The sequence below is a fragment of the Triturus cristatus genome, chromosome 6 (genome assembly GCF_964204655.1).
Source record: "Triturus cristatus chromosome 6, aTriCri1.1, whole genome shotgun sequence".
NCBI lineage: Eukaryota > Metazoa > Chordata > Amphibia > Caudata > Salamandridae > Triturus > Triturus cristatus.
Genome location: NC_140589.1, coordinates 1814434688 through 1814454889, shown reverse-complemented (window position 1 = coordinate 1814454889; position 20202 = coordinate 1814434688). Strand labels below are relative to the sequence as shown.

General features: G+C 40.9%; 1 protein-coding gene across 1 annotated transcript in view; it reads left to right on the top strand.

Annotated features, from left to right (window-relative positions):
• The window catches only part of LOC146822078 (dihydropyrimidinase-related protein 1-like), a 234961-nt gene that overhangs the window by 76896 nt on the left and 137863 nt on the right, over nt 1–20202 (top strand). Inside the window, exons 4-6 of the mRNA XM_085613175.1 lie at nt 7888–8072; nt 10793–10957; nt 17856–17917. Coding sequence (XP_085469301.1) covers nt 7888–8072; nt 10793–10957; nt 17856–17917 — 412 coding nt within the window. The remainder of the gene's footprint in view (nt 1–7887; nt 8073–10792; nt 10958–17855; nt 17918–20202) is intronic.

Here is a 20202-nt window from a genome sequence, read left to right as displayed (position 1 = left end):
GGTCACAGCAGGTGTTAGTGTGAGTATTTAATTCCCTGTGTGATTTTGCCATGTGGAGCAGCCCATATGGCTCATCTTAAAAATAGCACACCAAAGGCATAAAAATGATGAAGGTCATCTAAGGCTGAACAGGGGACGAATTACTTTAAGTGCCGATTAACACAATATAGCAACCACTGAAATGATCTCCTTGAAGAAAGGAGCTATTGCAAAAAAAGTGTGACAATCAACAAAACATATTCATCAAGCTGGTCTCAGGATAGGGCTTTAGGAGGCAGCCGTATTATCATACCGAGTCCACTGCCTTATAGGGAAGTGCTACTTTACCCTTCGAGTCATCGAGTGATGAGAAGGGGTCATTCCCTGGTGTGGAAGAGGAGACAGTCTGACCTCTACCATGACAAGCTGACAGGCAGAGGGGAGGCCGACCATGCACGTCTAAGCTGATCACAGTCAGAGATGGATGGATGCAGTAATAGTGGAGCTCTGCACCACCCGAGGGGACCTCTGCTTCACCAAAGGGGACATCTGCATCACCGAAGGTGACCTCTACATACCCAAGGAGACCTCTGCACCACCCAAGGGGACCTCTGCATCACCCAAGTAGACTTCTGCATCATCCAAGGAGACCGCCGCATCACGAAAGGGGACCTCTATGTCACTCAAAGCGAGATCTACATCCCTAAGGAGACATCTGCATCACCCAAGCAGACCTCTACATCCCCAAGGAGACCCCTGCACCACCCAAGGGGACCTCTGCACCACCCAAGGAGACTTCTGCACCACCCAAGGGGACCTCTGCTTCACCCAAGTGTACCTCTATGTCACTCAAAGCGACCTCTACTTTCCCAAGGAGGCCTCTACATCCCCAAGGAGACCTCTTCATCACCCAAGCAGAACTCTGCATCCCCAAGCAGACCTCTGCACCACCCAAGGGGACCTCTGCACCACCCAAGGGGACCTCTGCTTCACCCAAGCAGACCTCTACATCACCCAAGGAGACCTCTACATCCCCAAGGAGACCCCTGCACCACCCAAGGGGACCTCTGTACTACCTAGGGGACCTCTGCTTCACCCAAGCGGTCCGCTGCATCACCCAAGAAGACCTCTATATCCCCAAGGAGACCTCTGCACCACCCAAGGGGACCTCTGCTTCACCCAAGTGTACCTCTATGTCACTCAAGCAGACCTCTACATCTCCAAGGAGACCTCTACATCACCCAAGGTGCTGAGGTGGTGGGCATGGATTATCACCATTTCCATAGCTAGAACCCATTAACTCGATTTTTCCGGAGGCCATGCTTCCAAAGTTAAAAAAGATTCTGCCATGCACGAGCTCCTGTCCTGCTGGAATTTCAAATGAGCCTTGGCCCCACTCTTATGTTTCCTTTCTATTTCAAGAATCACTGAATGATTCTTCCCAGCAGTTCAACTTGCCCTACAGGCGAGTTTGGCTGAGTTCATCTGTGCTAACCGTTTCCTCTTCGTCCTCTTGTACACATGTGTGCAGCTGTCTTGTATTGACACCCAGCGGATCACAGATTAGGGCTAGACTTTCAGGAGCTGTGCCTGTGGTGATCCCGCATTCACCCTGTACCCCTGCTTTTCACCATGCCATAATCAGCCAGGGAGGAGCACAACAGGCTTTTCATTTCCCCATAGACCTTGTGGTAGTGATCTATTTGGTAAAGCCGATTGCCCAATTTCCAAAACCATTTCAATAATCGGTGTAAGGTTCCAGAAAAATCGCATTTTGAACCTGTGGTTACAAAATGACCCTTTTAACTCTTCCCCAGATGGAAATAGAAACTAGCTGCTGTATCGGGTTTCCACCCCCCGCATGTGCCTCGGCACCTGAAAATGTAAACTATTGCAATCAGACATTCAGGGAACAACCCTCTAAAGTTTCATACCTTTGAGGAACTACTGTGGGCTGTAGGGCAATTGGAGAACCGATAGGTCCTCAGTTTCAACTGTAATTTTGCAGCCAGATGGAGGAGAATCTGCGTTTCCTTTGTACAGTGCCTAGTGCATGGTGCTGAACACATGGTGACCCCATTACTTGGATACTGAAACTTATACTTTGATCTCAGTGGCAGCTTGCCGACGTAGTGCTGCGTAGTTGTGGGGTGGGGGAGGGACAGAGTGGGGGGGTAGTGGAGTCTGACATATGACAGACAGGAGTAAGGTAAGTAATTAAATAAATAAAACAATTTACCTTGCGCGCACTGCACCACCAACTCGGCGTATGTCGGACTCGACTACCCCGCCACCTTGCCCCGCCCCACCCCACTGCCCCACAGCACTCCCTCAGCGAGTCGCCACTGTTTGATCTGGTACTTTTGGGCAGGCTAAAACTATCACTGTTCAGCCTATGGGATTTCAAGCCTATTTTAGGTGATGGGTATTTGGGCTTTCAAAATATTTTCGACTATATCGACTTTGCAGAAATGTCGATATAGAAATGTTGCCTGCTAAAATTGCTACAATGCACAGAAAATATTTTGAACATCCAAAAACCATTTACCAAAACATGAACTAGAATTGCCTCTCGCTAAAAATGAAGGTAGCACCCACGGCAGCGGAAACTCCATGACCCAGGGCGGACATACCAGATGATCCGTGATACATTATATCACTTATTCCATTGAGTGGATATTGGAAGGGAAGACATATTAGGAAAACTAAGGGCTGGATGTATCAGAGTTTCTACGGGGTATTGTGATGATGCATAAGGGCTTGTGAGCTGAAGGATCCCATTGCCAGGGCAAACATAAGGAAATGATGGACGGAGCACTGAAACATTCCAGACACTCACCCCCAGTCACAGATCTGGGTTGAATCCATCATCGTTCTTTAGCTCCCTTCGCCAACCCAGTTCAGACCAAGCCTTATGCAAATCAGTCTTGTCCCTGTGCCTCATGGGAACAATCCAGCCTGAACTGCCAAGCCAGGTATTCCCTGGACCTGAAACAAGCATCCTGGGACCGGTTTCGGGGTAACACTCCTCATCAGCCAGGCTAGCTTGAATCCAGTAGCAAAGTGAGCAAGGGACCCACATCTGGGCATACCCTGTCAACTTAGGGCGAACAAAGTAAACACAAGGAGATGATGGACGGAGCACTGAAACATTTCAGACACTCACCCCCAGTCACAGATCTGGGTTGAATCCATCATTGTTCTTTAGCTCACTTCGCCACCCCAGTTCAGACCGAGCCATATTCAAATCAGTCTTTACCCAATGCCTCATGAGAACAGCCCAGCCCGAACAGCCAAGCCAAGTCTTCCATGGACCGAAACTAGCATCCAGCCAAGAACTCATGATACTTCTCATAGCATTCTGGCTTATACGTAAATGTCAGTTTCTCTCGTGAAACTGTTTGGGTTTGTACCTTGGTCCCAAAAAATGTGCAGACCTATTGTTTTATGTGGTTATCTACATCTTCATTTGTCATATTTTTCTGTTTTAAATAGACACTGTTTTTATAGAAACATCTTTGACTCCACATTTACCTTTTTGGAAATACAGAATCTGAGTTTAAAACTCTCATCAATACCGGGCGTAATACTTAACTATTTGCACATGCTAACTAAATAGGAGTAATTTGCACCTCATGAACAGTGTTGGAGGACCCAAAAGCCAGGGAGTCCAGTGGTAAAGTATAGTTACTCACTAGAGAACTGCACCATTACTTGTTACTGCATGAGGACCTGGAGATGATGCCTTGAGATGTCCATAGCACATCAGTGATGTCATTTGAGATGTCATCGGTGTTGTCAGAAGTGACGTCATTTAACAATTCATGAGGTTAGAAGAAGTGAATGACAGAGGCACAAGCTATAGTTAGTTGACCAAACTATAATTAGCTAATTTCAACCTTTGGGTTTTTCAGTGTATTTCTGTGTGTTTTTTTATCCTATTCTAAGTTGAACATAGTCATGCAAAGGCCTGGCCCTGGGCCCAACCTACTGCAGGCGGCAAACTCCTACTGCCCACGGTCTACGGCCTGCACAATGGCAGTTTATCACAAGGTCTGGTCTATGTCCAGAGTCCAGACCCTTCTAACGTTTTTACCACAGTAGTGTCTCACTAACCAAAAGCCATTTTTTGTTTTATATTTTAACCTAAGGGAGGGTAGCTTTGGGATTACCCCACATGTGCCTAGGGAACCAGAGTGTGTCCACCCTGCCCCTTTATGTCCATTTCTCTCTTTTTTTCAGGATTAGGGGACTGAGTCCCCTAGTCCTGTAATGTCAGACGCAACATTTTCTCCAATATTGCGTCCAGCCAATCAGATCATTTTGGCACCACAGATGCATCTCCAGCTCCGCAGCACTGAAATGGCCAACAAGAGAAACAGCTCCCATAGTCAATCAGACGTCACTATGTTTAAACTTTTGTAGTACTGCAGCAGTACCATGGTATTCCCGTAGCACACTGTGGTCAGAATACATATAACTTTTTCGGAGGATTAACCTCTTCATTCCCAACCCGAGCCCCTCTTTAAAAGCGAATTTCTTAAAAATGTCTGTATCGATTTAAACCAAATCACAAAAAGCATGCTTTCTAAGTAAAGATCTAACTTTGTGCCGAATTTGGTGTAATTCCATTTCACAATTTCTTCTGTATCATAGAGCAAAATTTCCTTTGTAAATTAAAATGGGAACTATCCCTTTGTGACCCCCCGCCCCCTTTTCTTGGCCTCTGCTTGATGCATTAGCATAGAAAATCCAAAGAAGGAGCTAAAGTGGTTGAACCTTTTTTTGGAAGTTTCGTGCAGATTCATCAAATAGCGCCAAAGTTATTAAGAAAACAAAAAATGCCTTTCCTTTGGAAAGTCTGACCTAACTATAACTACATCGGCGCTAGCACCACCAGTGTGATATCTCTAGTACAGTTAGAATATATAAATCAGTATAGCTCGGGGACCTGCGTTGGGTCTGACAGGGGGTCTGGGAATAGGATTTCTTACTGACACAACCTGCAAATATGCCAACATAGGTACCTGAAGGTTTCAATGGGTTCGCAATCTCTTGTCCATTTAGCTTTTGCTGGGTTTACTGCCCCTAGTAGGAATTTGGAGTTCTTTGGTGCCTTGCTTCAGGCTTCTAGACCAATCCTAGAATCAGTGAACCCAACAGAAAAATCACAATTGTATGTTTTATTTTTAGTCATGGGTGACCCCGTGTAGGCCTGAAGGACAGGATGTGCTCACCCTGCCCCCTTATGCGTCCTTTCATTTTTTTTTTAACGAGAAAGCAGGCACTGACCTGACTTTGGGTTCACAGAACCAAAAGGGACAACAGGAGGAAAGGCTCCCTAGTCCAATATTTGAGTATTTTTGTTTTAATCTTGAGACTGCAAAGTTCAGTGAAATCTGCAAATGAGCAGTGCAGACATTTCTACAATGTAACCTCTACATAATCAAATGCGAATCTGACAGAATCTACTCAACTAAATCACACCAAACAAAGCAAAAGCACGTCTATGAGTAAAGTTCGACTCTCACGTTGGATGTAATTCTGTTCAGTCGTTTTATTCTGCATTGAGTAACAAATAATCCTACGGGAGTTAAAATGGAGAAATGTCACTTTTAGGACCTTCTCTGTGTTTTTTGGCCCCTCCTCCATGGAGCTCCACAAATCTTGCCATGATGAAGCCAATGTGGATGAACTTTTTTTCGATAGTTTTGTTCAGATTCGTAAAACAAGTTTTCAGCAAGACGAAAAATGCCTTTTCAATGGAAGTCAGACTTACCACAACTACATAAGTGCTAATATGAAACTTGGATTGGAGTTTATGTATATAATGCATATCTTCGGACTCCCAAGGGAGGTCCCGATAAGAGGTGTTTTTTATTCCTATAGTGCATACTACCCCTGATGAGGCACAAAAGCACTTTGTGATTAGGTAGCCTGCTACTCCGTGGGAGACCAATGTTACTGATTTAGTCAATCATAATGGGTTAAGGTTAGTCAAACTGCTTCCATTCAGTGTCATGCATTTTGTAATATTCTTCTCATGTGGACTTTGTGCAAATTGAGTGTTATTGTTATGTACTTGCATTTGTGGGATGCTTCACAATTTTAGCCATGGTGCAAACCTTGTCTACATCAGTCTACTGCTTAATGAAGTGGACTGAATAAAACTTTGCAGAGGAGTGGTGATATGGTTGACACTTGAGGTACTCCTGGTTTGATACTGAATGTTGAAGGGTGCAGAGTTGAATGGACTTATTATTAAAATGGTTGATATGTTCTTAACGTAGGAGGATATTCAGTTCAAGATATTTCCTTCAGTGTCAGTGTTTTGTCTATATTGTATTGTTTCATAAAGTACAGGGTTGAAAGCTGCCAATAAGCAGAGGAGTAGTAGTACTGCTACCCTCTTGCTATCCACTGTTTTGTTAGGCCATGGCAGATGGAGATAAGGATAGATTCAGTGGCCCTGCCTGAATGGAAGACTCTTTGATGGTCGTAAAGTAGTATGCTGTCTTTCAGGAAATTTGATATCTCTGAGAACTGTGCCCTTTCTATAATGTGCTGAGGAGTTTCTGAAGTTGTTAACATCAACTGGGTACAGGCTATTTTTCCTGGTTTTATATAAGATATCTTGAGATCTGACGGAAAAGTGCCCGTATTTAAAGAGTTGTTTTTTTATATTCAATGTTACAATTGCAGCTGGTAACAGTATTGTCGTGAAGGTTTGTGGCCGCAGAGGTATGATGGTGAGCCAGCCAGTACACTGGCTTTCATCAGGTCATTTAATTCAAAAAGGGTAATTTGTTGAAAGAAATTTAGAATAAGGACCTTTCACTTTAGAGTGATCGCTTTAGACTAGTCTTCAATTTGGGAATGGGTTGTTTTGTTTAGTGAGTTTAGATATAATGTTTTGGCTTTGGCAATGAAATGATATGCCATTAGATCACAGAGGTTTAGTGATTGAGGTGTTGTCACAGATGTGCAATTCTAGATTGTGAATTTTTGATTATATCTTATGAAATTCCATTTTGGGTCTCACGTCATTAGAAATACTTTTTGATTAGTGGACTCTGTTTGCTTTTTTTGTTTTCAATTTGTAAATCCTATTGTGTCTTGAAGATGTATTTTGTCTAGAGTACATGTACAATTTTACCATTGTCATTGAAGGGTGCATATTTGTGTTTCTTCTTTTTTATTTCGAAATTTGTCTGTAGTATTATCCATTTCATTATTTTGGTGTGTAGAATTTGTCATGGGAATTATTCTGTCGAAAGCTTTGTTCATCCAGACACACAATTTCTCTTCTGTGGTTATCTATTGATGGCATACATTTGCCATAAGTAAGGTGAGTTTTGCACTTTTCAATGTTGATTTTGTTGCATTGTCTTTGGGTTATTATGTGCAAAATAGAGTTGTTCATGGGATATTATAAATGAAAGAAATGTTGTGGTGTTCGTTCAACGAAAAAGGGTCAATATATGTAATGTTGACTGGTTTTGTTTTGCTAGAGACCACATCTAGTGAATGTCTTGCTGTGTGGGTAGGTCTTGAGATGGGAGATTTCATGCTAGTTGTAATGCTATTTGTTTGTGACATTTCTATGTTTGTCAAACCAGATATTTAGGTCACTGAGAGTGCATAACGTAGGGTAGTTGATTGATGTGTCTAATATGGATTCTAAGAGGATGTCTTTAAATATTCCATTACTTAGCAATGTTCTGTACTGTGGCCTGTATAGAGGTATGAGTGTACAGAAGAAGGTAGGTGTAATTATCTTATGTGTAAAATGGAATGTAATAATATTTTGTACATTGATGCTAATTTAAATACCTTCTTGTATAAATGGCACTTTTACTGTAATCATCTTGAAGGTAATGCAGTTAACATTATTTTACTGTATGTTAGGCAAATTGGAGAAAATTTGATTGTTCCTGGAGGAGTAAAGACCATTGAGGCGAATGGAAGAATGGTTATACCAGGAGGGATTGACGTCAACACATGCCTGCAGAAGCCATACCTGGGAATGACGACTGTGGATGATTTCTACCAAGGCACCAAGGCCGCAGTGGCGGGAGGCACTACCATGATCAGTAAGTATGGGAGTGCTGAGGAACTGGAGATCGGTCTAGTGATGAGAGAATAGTGAGTATTAATGATTTTTGCGAATGGTATCTTTTGGTTAATATTTTATTAAATTGCTATCACAGAGATTATCAATTTGTAGAATCTGAAGAATAGAGACCAGTGTTTCTTAAGCATCTGGAAGTGGGTTAGGCATAGCTGGAACACATTCACCATGATGTGGCTCTTCAGAAGTGTGAGATGCATTGTACCAAACACAGGTTAAACATGTGACTGTATTTAAGGTTAATGACACAGCTAGAGAAGAAATACCCTTAACTGCCATCAATGCCACTTCTGATGTGATAGTGGCTTTATGTTTCTTTTTTGGGCACACATCATTTCATATACATGTAAGTTAGTGTTTCAGGTCTCCGTTTAAATAAAGGTATTTTCTTTGACATTTTCCCAGTTCATTTAAAATTTGTTGACTCTTCATGTGAGAAAATTACCTTTTTTTCTATCCTCCTTTCCTACCTCTGCTTTCCTTTTTTGCTTCTCTGTACTACTGAAGTCAGATTCCACTGTAGCATCTGTTGAGGAAGACAAATTTAGTGGACAGTGAAGGAGGAGCTCAGCATCAAAGAGGACAGCAGTGTGTCAAGGACTGAATGCTGAGAGAATCTGTCAAGTTTCATTCTCGATTGCCCAACGAAAGTGCCCTTGCCGGCCCCTATAGTTGCTGCCGTTTTATACTGAACAATCTGCGTTAGATCACATACTTGGGGCACTTTCATGTTGGACTTACTCCCTTAAAAGCTAAATAAGTGTGAATCAACAACTATACTGCCGTCAAAAAGCCCAACGCCTGTAACTGCAGGGTGCGAAGTAAGTGTTGAGTGTCCTGAATGTAAATAACATCCATGTTACCAACAACAAACTCTATGATGAAGCACAATAAGAGTACCATCACACCCATGATGTCCTACTGAAAGAATGGAAATATGGTCACATGTAACTTTGTGACTTTTAATACATAATAGGGCTGTTCACATTATATTTCATATATGTATTGGCATGAGCAGTGCCTGAGGTTGTCCAAAATGCACCTTGAAACAAGAGGTGTTAGAATGACGCTTTACCTTGTATGCTCAGATCAGTGTAGTCTATCTTCAGTGCCGCTACTAACCGCTTAAGTCTGTCCATGACCCTTTGTCTAAACCATCTTTTCTTCTGGGGAGGAGCAGAGTGGCTAAGCTTTCCATTAGTTTAGCTCTGTCAGTCTCCTATCATTGCTAAGCCCTAGAGATATCCCTTCCACCTGCTTTTATTGCCAGTGCATCGCAGACTACTGGGTAGAGCGTTAGCCCTGAAGTGCCTGCTGTACACATGAGCGCTGGTTAATCAATTCAGGTTTGCCAGATTATTTCAATTAAGGTTCACATGGGGGTCAAGCACAGAATGAAAGTGGCCTGTGTGATTTATCACTTGCTCCCTTTAATTAACATGATCATTTATCTACTCGCCTCTGCAGAATTCAGCTGCCTTTCCAGGGTGTAGAAGATAAATTGATGTACAGTGGCTAAAGAGAGGATTCATTATTGAAGAATGGGTTACACTAGTGTTCAGATGCATCGCGTCCTCTTTATTATAGATTAGAACTAATACTATAGATGCTATGAGTAGTGTTTGAGTTCTCTGATTGTCGAAGTGTTACCATTACCAGGCTGGTTGTTTATTGAAAATATATTTCATGATAACAGATCTTTGAAGCACTGAGCTAGGGACTTTATCGCTTCCCTGAATGGATGAGCGCCGCTAAATCACTAAAGCGATCGATCACAACCAGAGCAATTGGATGGACACAGTGATCCAAGTGGTCCCTTGCACCTCTGTGGCTCAATGCACATTTCATGTGGCCTGATAGTTCATTGGTTTACATTGTGTTGTTTAAACCACTGGCAATGGTTTGAAAATGTAACATACTACATTGAATAAATCACTCGCATCATTATTATACTATGTGGATCATGGGGTAAAAGGATGTTTTACTTCAACAATTGTTCTCTATCAGGCTCCCACATCTGAACCTCATTAACACCGGACATTAGCATCTCTCTCCCTCCCTCCCCCAATGATCTTTTTAAGAGCAGCTCAAAAAGACCCCTTCTTGAACTGTGTGCAATAGAAATGCTGTTTAGGTATCCGTAGTGTAAATTATTGTTTGTATTTTTATTAACCTATTTATGTGACTTCTCACTATGTTTTTTGTAAATAAAATGTGAATCTATTGCTTAGTATTTACATCCATTGCTGCATTTAAACATTTAAACAGCGATGTAGTCCTTTTTCATCACATCTTATGCTGTGCCAGATACCTTGGTTGAAAGTATTCTATATTTTTAGAGCTATACAAGCTGAACAAACTGAGGAGCTGTTGTAGGCCAAACACCTGGGACAAAAGCATCTTACACCCCTGCTTGATGCCTCTCATTGTATAACAGTTATCTGTTTGTGAAAACTACAAGGAATAATGTATTACAAATGCAGTACTGTGAACGAGACATCCATGATGCCCTAGTTTACTTTACTGGCACACCTACAAAAGAACGCCAATTCAAGAACCTTTGATGAAACAGCATTTTATGCTCACATATCAACCTGTACATGGATCCGATATGCGCCGGCACAAAATAAAAAACAAATATAGAATGAGAATCCTGAGTGTTGCCTTCTGTCTTCATTTTAGTTGACCATGTGTTCCCCGATCCTGGCTCATCTCTGTTGACCACATTTGAAAAGTGGCATGAGGTCGCCGACACGAAATCCTGCTGTGACTACTCCCTCCACGTGGACATCACAAATTGGTACGAAGGCATCCGAGAGGAACTCGACATACTGGTACAAGATAAAGGTCTGTAGAAGACAACTTAAAAATATTTGATTTACTTATTCAACTATTGTTTCAAGATGATTTTTTTGCCACACTTGTTTAATCCATCTTTTTTAATTGTTTCAAATAATTTACATAATTTCACTCACTATTCATTCATACTTTACTGTGGTTGTTTGGCCAGCTCTTCTCACTTGATACCATCATCGTAAGGTTTCATATATATTTGGGCTTTCAAGACATTTAGAAGGATTGGTGGTCTGTTGAATACAATATGAAAGCATGCCATCACTATGCAGAAACGTAGTCAACCATAATGTTTTAAAGTTAAAGGGTTTCTCGAAATCTGTTCATACATCTGTGGAGAAAACCCTAATGTGCTGAGATACTCATATCACAGTACACCCATGAGGCGTGGATTTCTTCTAGTCTTTGATTCTATGTGCAGGTAGAGAACTCCTACAAATATATCTGTATGTTAATTTGAGTATGTAAACAGGGGGAGAACTGTAAATAGGGCTGAGGACTAGGGTCAGGCATACCCAACGGCAGGGAATAATTCATAGTAGTAGCAATAGGGTCCATGTTGTCACCCCAGTGTGAAATTCCGCATTTGTATATGTGTGGGATTTATTGAGTGTGAACTTAGCTACAAAGCACCGTACAGCTGTATAGAGCACTGTACAAAGGGGGAGGGCAATGACAATAGAAGGAGGAGTACATGGTAACTCGACATCCTAGAGGTTTATGAATGGGAGAATGGTGGTCAGAGTGGCTATAATAGGGTGTGGCAATATACTGTTCAATGTGAAGTGTCCTAATTTTCTTGCAGCAGACAAGACAATAGGATGCTTATCAGGTCCGGACTGGCATGTTGTACCAGATTCTCAGAAAGATTCACTCTTAGGGGCAGGGGTGAATCATATCCAGCATGTACAGAGATCATGTTTTAGTATGAGTTCTGGAAGATGTGTCAGGATGCAGTTAACCTCTCTCATTATTGTACACAATGGATTTTCCCAAGTGCCTGGACCTGCTTTAGAATTGCACAAACTTTGCTCTTCCACTTTTTAAAATGGTGTTCTTGCAATGGTTCAGCTCCTATACACAACTTAGAGCATTTGCAAGAACACTACTCTTTGGAGCCTGTTTGCAAATTGCACTTTGTAGTATGTTTAGCAGTTCTACAATAGTTTTGCTCATATAAAAACCTATGTGTGAAGACCTCCACCTCTTCTATCTTTTCTGTATGGAGATCTCCGCACATGTAGGTATGTTTTAGTAGTAAATGTGAGTGGAACCTGGGGAATACTTACTCCGAAAGGGGATGGGTTTAGGGAGGAGTAAGAAGGATTTAGTGAGCGCTATGGAGGGTTGTTTTTTTAATTTTCTTTTTTGTAATTTCATACTCTCATACAACAGCAATAATATACAGAATAAACTAGGTTGCTTAGAAACCATTTGATTGTACACTTACACTCATACACGGAACAAAGACCTATTAACTAGTAACATATGAAATTTTATGCAATCTATGTAGTTATGTATCTATATATTTATAACTTTACTCCTACAGTTGAAAGAAAGAAAAATAAAAAACAATCCTTCAACTTTCTCCAATGCACGACTCTAAGTCTCTCATCAGATACCCCTCTCAATATATCTTCTACCTCCACTCTCTGACTCATTTCAAACCTCATTCTACTACTATGATCTTTCTAAGATCCTTTCTTGAATTTTACCTCCTCTACCTATCCTTGCCTCACCCCAAAATTCATTTTACTACTATGATCTCCCTAAAACCCTTTCTAGACTCTTCTCTCCTCTGTCCCTCCCTTGATTTACTCCAAACCTCATCTAACTAATATGAACTCCAAAATAACAATATCTATACTCTTCCCTCCTCTAACCCTTTTTTATTCGATTCAATTAAACTAACAGACTCACATTCCTACTACTCAAATTAACAACTTATATTTCCCTATACTAATCCGCCACAAAACCTTTGGGTTCTGGAGCAGCGTGCTACTCAGCGAAAAGCCCTTCGATGCCTTGTCAGGTGTACTAAGTACTATATACATACAATTACATGCTGTACAAATGCTGTGTACATATGAACTCCCCTTGGTTGGTAACCAAATTGCTTCAGATCCAAGTATTGGAATAACAGCTATAGCAAAACTACACACAGGAAGCAGTTTGCCAAATGCATAACATTAAGAAACATTTCCCAAGTCTACAAATCCAATTCCTTTTCTCCCGCAGTCTGGTATGTGACAACTAAGCATGCCATCCTCTGCTTCCCCTCAAGGAGGTCTTTAATCATCCTTAGCCTGCAATGCCAACATCATTACATCCCATGCATTTACACTGGTTGTATTGCTTTTAGATCTTTGCAGAAAGGCCAAGAACTCTCCCTCCACAGCAGACCTTTTCAACATTTCCAGATACCATTCTCGCAGCTGCGGAGGCTGTGTTAGCTTCCACATCATAGCAATTTGGTGCAGGACCAACAATATTTCTAAGTCTGCAACCTTGGATTCTACTTTATTCAATCCCAAAATAAATCTCTTGGCTTGAAAAAGGTAACAACTGCTCATTACCTCTGTTAAGATCTCTGTGACCGCAATCCAGTCCGATTCCAGTCCGATTCCAAGGCTCCACAACTCCAGAACATGTGTAATATATATGTGCCTCAGCCGATCCATATATGGACGTGTCACCAACTGTGGAATACATTTTATGAAGTCTATAAACAGTCGAATAGGCCCTGCGCAACAATTTATATTGAAGCAGCTGAAACCTTGTCTTGTGAGATTCCACAGCTGGATGCTCCAGCACTTGAACCCACTCCTTATCAGTAAACTGTACTAGCAAATCCCCCCCCCCCCCATTTAGTGCGTAGATTTCGCAAATTAATCTTATTCTGATCCATCAGTGAGAGATTTAATACTGTTACAGCCTCCCCATTGAACCCATAACTTAATAATGTAATATGTGTTGCTGGTTCCACACTCTGAAATCTCCATATAGATTTTACTCAGCCACTGACTGCTTCATATGTCAAGAATTAATAAATAGGCATGGCCCAACAGCATGCAAGTCTTCAAAAAGTCCAAGCTTAGGATTCTGAAATAGCGTTCCCATTGTATCAATCCCTGCGTCTTGCCAGTAGATTACCGCGGTTTTCTTAGCCAACTTTTTGAACTCTGGATACCACCATAATGGACCTGCAAGTGCATATACCTGGCACTAAGGCGGGGGTTAATGAGATACAACCACCCAACCCACAAAAGAGTAAGCCATTGCTGTTCACAAACTGCACTTAGCGCAGCAAAATATGTCCCAAAACAGTCATAAATATACTCCAGTCCATGATTTTTTATAAAAATTGTTAAAAAATAATATTTATAAACTAAATGTATATATTTAAATACATTAAATATTTTAGAAAAATGCAAAGTTAATGTGATGTAGCCTTTTATTTAATTAGTTGTAGATTTAAAATAAATATTTAAAAAATTTACATTAATATTTTATAATAATATATAAAGATTTTTCTTTAAATTAAATAAACCTTTTTTTTCCCTGTCCTTTTTCATAGTGCCCTGGTGGTATAGGACTCTACCTACCTGTGGAAAAGTACTATAAGTAACTTTTCACTCATAAATCCTATTGTACAAGGCTCCAACTCCTGCTGTCAGAGGGCGGAGACATGAAAGTCTACACTTTGGAGTAACATTACACACAAAAATGATGGATAGCAAAACAAAAGTTACTATAAAGAGTAGTAGTAGATTTACATGCGAGTCAGTTTACACATGTAAATTTACCTTTGGAAATGGGACCCTTTGTTTTTATTTTTTTAACCCAAACATGGTGAGTATGTATTAGGTGATATAGATGGCCTGAGCGTCACATTAGAAGCAGTCATTTGGAAAGCGGAGTGAGTGATAGCTAAACTGGCAACGAGCAATTAACATATATTTTTCAAAGATGAGCAATATGAAGTTTTATAATAAAATATGTGATAGTCCTCCACTAACAAATTACCTGGATTTTTTACTTTATTCAGTAACCCAGCAGATCGTCAGACATATCTAAAGAGTGCCGCAAAAGCATGTGTTCTGGACTAGGGGGAAGAAAGAGTGTTCTCTTTCTATAATTGATTGAGACAGGGTTGAAGCAGGGTGTTTTCTGGGCATGGGCGAAATCTTGTAATTTCCAGAAGGGAAATAAAATGAAATGCTAAAAAAAAGTACACAAAATGATGCAAAATGGCAGTCTAGCATTTTGCGATATTTATTTTAGCACAATATGCATCTTTGCATCCATTTTGGACCTGAGAATGCATGTCACACAAAAAAATAGCTTGAAATCGATTTAACAGGAACAGCAGTTGCATGCCTTCTGTTTGCTCAAATTGTTCTCGTGTTCCTATGATAGGAGTTTTACCCAAATGAAAACTCAATTATGCGACGTCATGAATGACGTAATTTTGGGCGTTTCATGAAACATACCATAATGGAAATGTGGCAAATTAGATGAACACATTTTCGCCTAAACCAAGGGGTGTTCAGAAACATTATTCCCCTGGGCTTTTAAGTCTTTTAGTTTTTTTTACAGCAAACAACTGTACCTGTAAGTACTGAGGCAGCCTGAAAAAACCAACCCCACCAGACAACATTATTTGAGAAGTGTCCATTTGCCAATTTGCTTTTTTCACTTACAAACACTGTGTACGATTATTCCATGCCTGGACAGGAATAGGACTTCTCTACAGACTCTCTCTCTTTACACAGTATTCCAAAGTGCTCTTGGGGAACAGCAGTGCCAGTGTGGATTCTCTGTCGAGCCTGTGCATTTGGCTGCGGCTCTCCACTCCTGAAGCACCTACATTGTTGACTCCTCCTGTGCAGAGTACACTTTAAGGGAATGTGCCTAGGGCATTGTGTGATGCTTGTCACCCCTTTAGTTTCAGAGGGACAGACTTCTGTATATTGCTTCTTGCGTTAGAGCTAGTGTTTACATGTGTTGTCAGATAAAAGCCAATCCTTTTGGCTTGCCAGTACTTGTGTCTTTCTTTCCTTAGCTATTTGCAGCTCATTAGTTTTCGAGATCACTTTGGACATGACGTGTCTGCTCATCAACCTAATTGCATTTCTCAAAGGGCACCACATAAGAAATGAAGGCCCAGGAGTCACAAAATCATCATAGTAATTAACTAGAGCAACATTGTAAGTAAGATTGGCAGTCATTTAAAAAATGAAACCAGCCAATGTATTTTTTACTCCTACACTTGTTTAGAATGTTAATTTGCTTTGATTAGTGTATTGCCCTCTGCCCTGTTATTTCCAAATTTAATTTCTGCCAGGCCTGCCACTGCATGTCCTCTGTACAATCACTGCATTTAACTTCTTAACATCTCATAATCAATTAACAGAGGTCGTAAGGACCAACCTTGAAGCATTACAATAAGTAAACTTCTTGCCTATAGCAGAAGAATGTGATCTGCCATATGCAGTGCGTCCATAGTTGGGAATTGCTCCTTCCTGTCCAATTTGCAAATGCAGTCAATGATTGTACGACTGAGTATCGACCCTCATAATATTGTTGTAAAGACATTCGAGGACTGAACCTTGAGGAACAAAATATCGAAAGGTAAGTGCGTATTTGGAAGTATAGATTTACTGTTCCTAACTCCACAGCTACGCACCTTAACAGTATATGTACAGCAAAGGTACATATATGTGGCGTTAGGTATAGAAAATCTAGAATTACTTACCTTAATATTTTGCTGTTTTTTTTGTCCTCGATGTTCTGTCCAATCGATATTCCAGTGTGTTATTTAGAGTACACGCCTAACCAATTTTATTTATTTATGTATTTCATATGTGCTATAGCGCAGAGTCGAATGTACCAGGTTTCAGAACTCTGTATATCACCTATTAGCAACATGTTTGGAGAAGGTGTCTTGAGAAACAGATCTAGAAACACTAAAACATCAAATCTCTTAAAAAGAGTTTGCAGAAATAGATTTACAAGAGGCAGAGTTAAAACCTTTCAATTAATGTCCAAAAGCATTTACAATAGAGGCGAATGTACAACATTAGGTGTAACAATTCCAGGAACAGGGTGCTAGTCAGTTACAAGTGCACGCTGAGCAGAACTGTTTAGAAAGTAATATTAACACAGCAAGAGGGAGCAGAGAGACAAGGATTTGTGGGGATGTCCAATGAAAATGTGGGGAAAGTAGGAGTAGTACCTTAGGCTATGACAGCGAACAGAGAGAGGGAACCTTTATTCCATCAGGTTTTTAGAAGGTATGTGAACACACAGAAAGAGAGGGTGTTACACTTGTGGGGACATTACCTGAGAAGGATCTGTCAAGGTGCGTTGCTTCTTGAAATGTGGGGTACTGATTGAGCATAGAACTTTGGATCATAGTTTCTATGGGCCTACAAGTGTGAATAGCTTTTGAGTGTAGGATCCAGGAGTGTTATGGTATAATGTTTTGCCGGTAAGGTATGCACTTCTTATGGGATGTCTTCCGTCAATAGGTGGTGATATGAGAAAAGAAAGATTATGATGATATGTTCATATTTTTTGTGTTGGGCAGAATTATTGCAGTAGCATGTAGAATACCACTCAGGGACAAAGTGCATGTATTTTTACTGGCTTTAACCCAGATATTTCTGCTTTCATTGTTTGAATAGGTGTGTAGTAAAAGAAAGTCTTAAAGAATTTCTACTCCATCCATGTGTATGTTTTTTACATTTGTTTATTAAAGGTCAATTTCAGCGTTATAAACATATTCATAATTATTTGTTAATACATAGAAATGAGTCACTGATGTATATTAGCGCCTGAAATTGTAAATTAATTACACAAATTTACCAGCAACTATACTTTTGAACAGGTGTCACCTCCTTCCAAGTCTATATGGCGTACAAAGATTTGTACCAGATGTCGGACAGCCAGGTATAGTATTCTTCAGAATGCACATCTCCGCAGCCGATGAGTGTATGGAGTCTACATTATTTTGCTATTATCTTGGGCACATTCAGACATATAGTGCATTGTTTGGTAGATGAGATGATGGGATTCAACAATAGGTGATTGCTTGAGGATACGTAGCCTGGTCCGCCTCACCACGGTCTAAGTTGTGGTGAAAAATAATTACGGCCACTTGGAAGGTCACAGAAATGGCAATCTAGTCTTAGAGAATTAAAAAGACCAATAACGGGACTCCCCCCCCCCCCAAAAAATAAATAATTCTTGTCCGCTCTTTTCATGTCCTTATGGGAGGAGCAGCCAAAGGCTTGACTACTGCTAATGTCTGCAGAGTGCAGACTAGACACTGCAAAAGGGGTTTCCGGTCAATTTAAGCTTTTCAGACTGATATCACCTAAATTAGGCACCTTCTCTTTGCGATACTCAATGTGGCCCATGATGCGCTAGATGTGCTTGGAGAAAACTCCCAAAACATGAGAGACAATTTTGATGCAGGAAATGATCCCCCATTGTGGATGGATGTCTGGTTACTTTCCCAGTATCCTCTACTTTGATACTGTCATTTCACCATGCCGCGAATTCCTGGTGGATTAGCTGGCATGGAGGTTTTCCCCATGAGTGTAGAAGCCTGTTTGGGGAAAAACTGTGGCTAGATCCTATATTTAAAGGGGGTGGACCTTCTTCAACTGGTGTCACAAAAGCGTTCCCTCCATTACATGGGTGTTTGCCATGCCCAGCCTCCATACATCAACCACAGTTTGTTTCACTGCAATGGAAGGATCAGATGTGTGGTATCATAGTGGAAACATCAAGCTCAGCTTCATCACTTGGGACCAAATTGTTTCTTATACAACTCTGCTCACTGCTCCACTTCCTAGAAACATGAAACACTTTGAAGGGCACTGTCCTTTCCACATGACTAGTGGCCAACACAAGAAGGCATTGTGTCACAAGGAATGCAGACTGACCTCAACCTTAAATATATTTTGTTTCACAAGGTGGTAGCACTCCTTTTTAAACATATATCCTTGATTGTAGTCACAAGTGTAGATGTGTGGTATTGTTGGTGAACTCTGCAAGCCAAATTATGTCTAGTTGCTTGGAGTTTGATTCACAAAGACATTATTACATTTATGCATTCTGAGACTATGTTCCTAAGACCTGGAATTCACAAAATCTAAAGGAAGATGTTAAAAACACAAAGCACCCGACAGACATCCGGGCAGACTCTCTGGCCACCAGGCTTACTCCTGTGGATGGTCCTCAAGCAGAGAGTACACGTTTAGAGCCAGGAGAAATGTACAATTGATAATTGTTGCTATTGTCTACTATCATTTACGGTTGAATAAGGTTAAATATCCCTCCCACACACTCCCTGAAAATATGTTTATGTATGTGGTACTTTGACACACCAAATGCAGACTTATTTTCAACCATGTTGTAAGTTTAGGTGTGCATTCTGACTTTCACATAGAGACCCTATGTATACACATAGACAGTCCACTTCAATTGTGCATGCAGTGACAACCAGCTTCATTCCAGCCTTAAACATTGTGACTAGGTAACCCTGCTCACTGCACCATTATCAGAACCTCCCACTAGCCACCACGTGACTCTTACACATGCCCATAGCCCACCTCTGGTCCCCTGCATTAAAGTGCTACCAGCCTCAACACTGTTCACTCACCATTTGGGTAAGACTCCCTGCCTACTGTCTCTCTCTATGCATCTCCCTCATATCCATCCTTTGTATTGTGCTGGCACTCACCCTGGCAATACGACAGGAGCACCTCTCAAGTAATCACCCAAACAGCACCCTCTGCTGCTCATCCATGCAAGCATGGACCTGCATATCTGCAAAGTGGCAATAACAGCTTTTTGACCTGCCCTAAAGGAAAAAATATGCTATATAAATGATGAGGGCTATGTCACAGGAATAAATAATTGGTCTGGTGTGCAAACGCATGGATACACAGTTTTCCAACAAGATATTTAGCAAAAGCAACACAAAACACCCACCAAGGACAACATAACAGCAGATCCTGATGGAGCTTGGTGTGTTTCTAACCTTGACTTTGGTGCCATATACTACCAGTTGCAGTTCCAGAAGAAATTGAGCTACATCCTGGCTTTCTCCACACTTATAGAGCAGCAAAAAGACAAAGACATCTTCTGTGGTTGTTTTTCAAAATGCTCTGGTTCATAGGCGTTTATGAAATATAGAATGGAGAAAAATCTGTTTGCTCCATTCT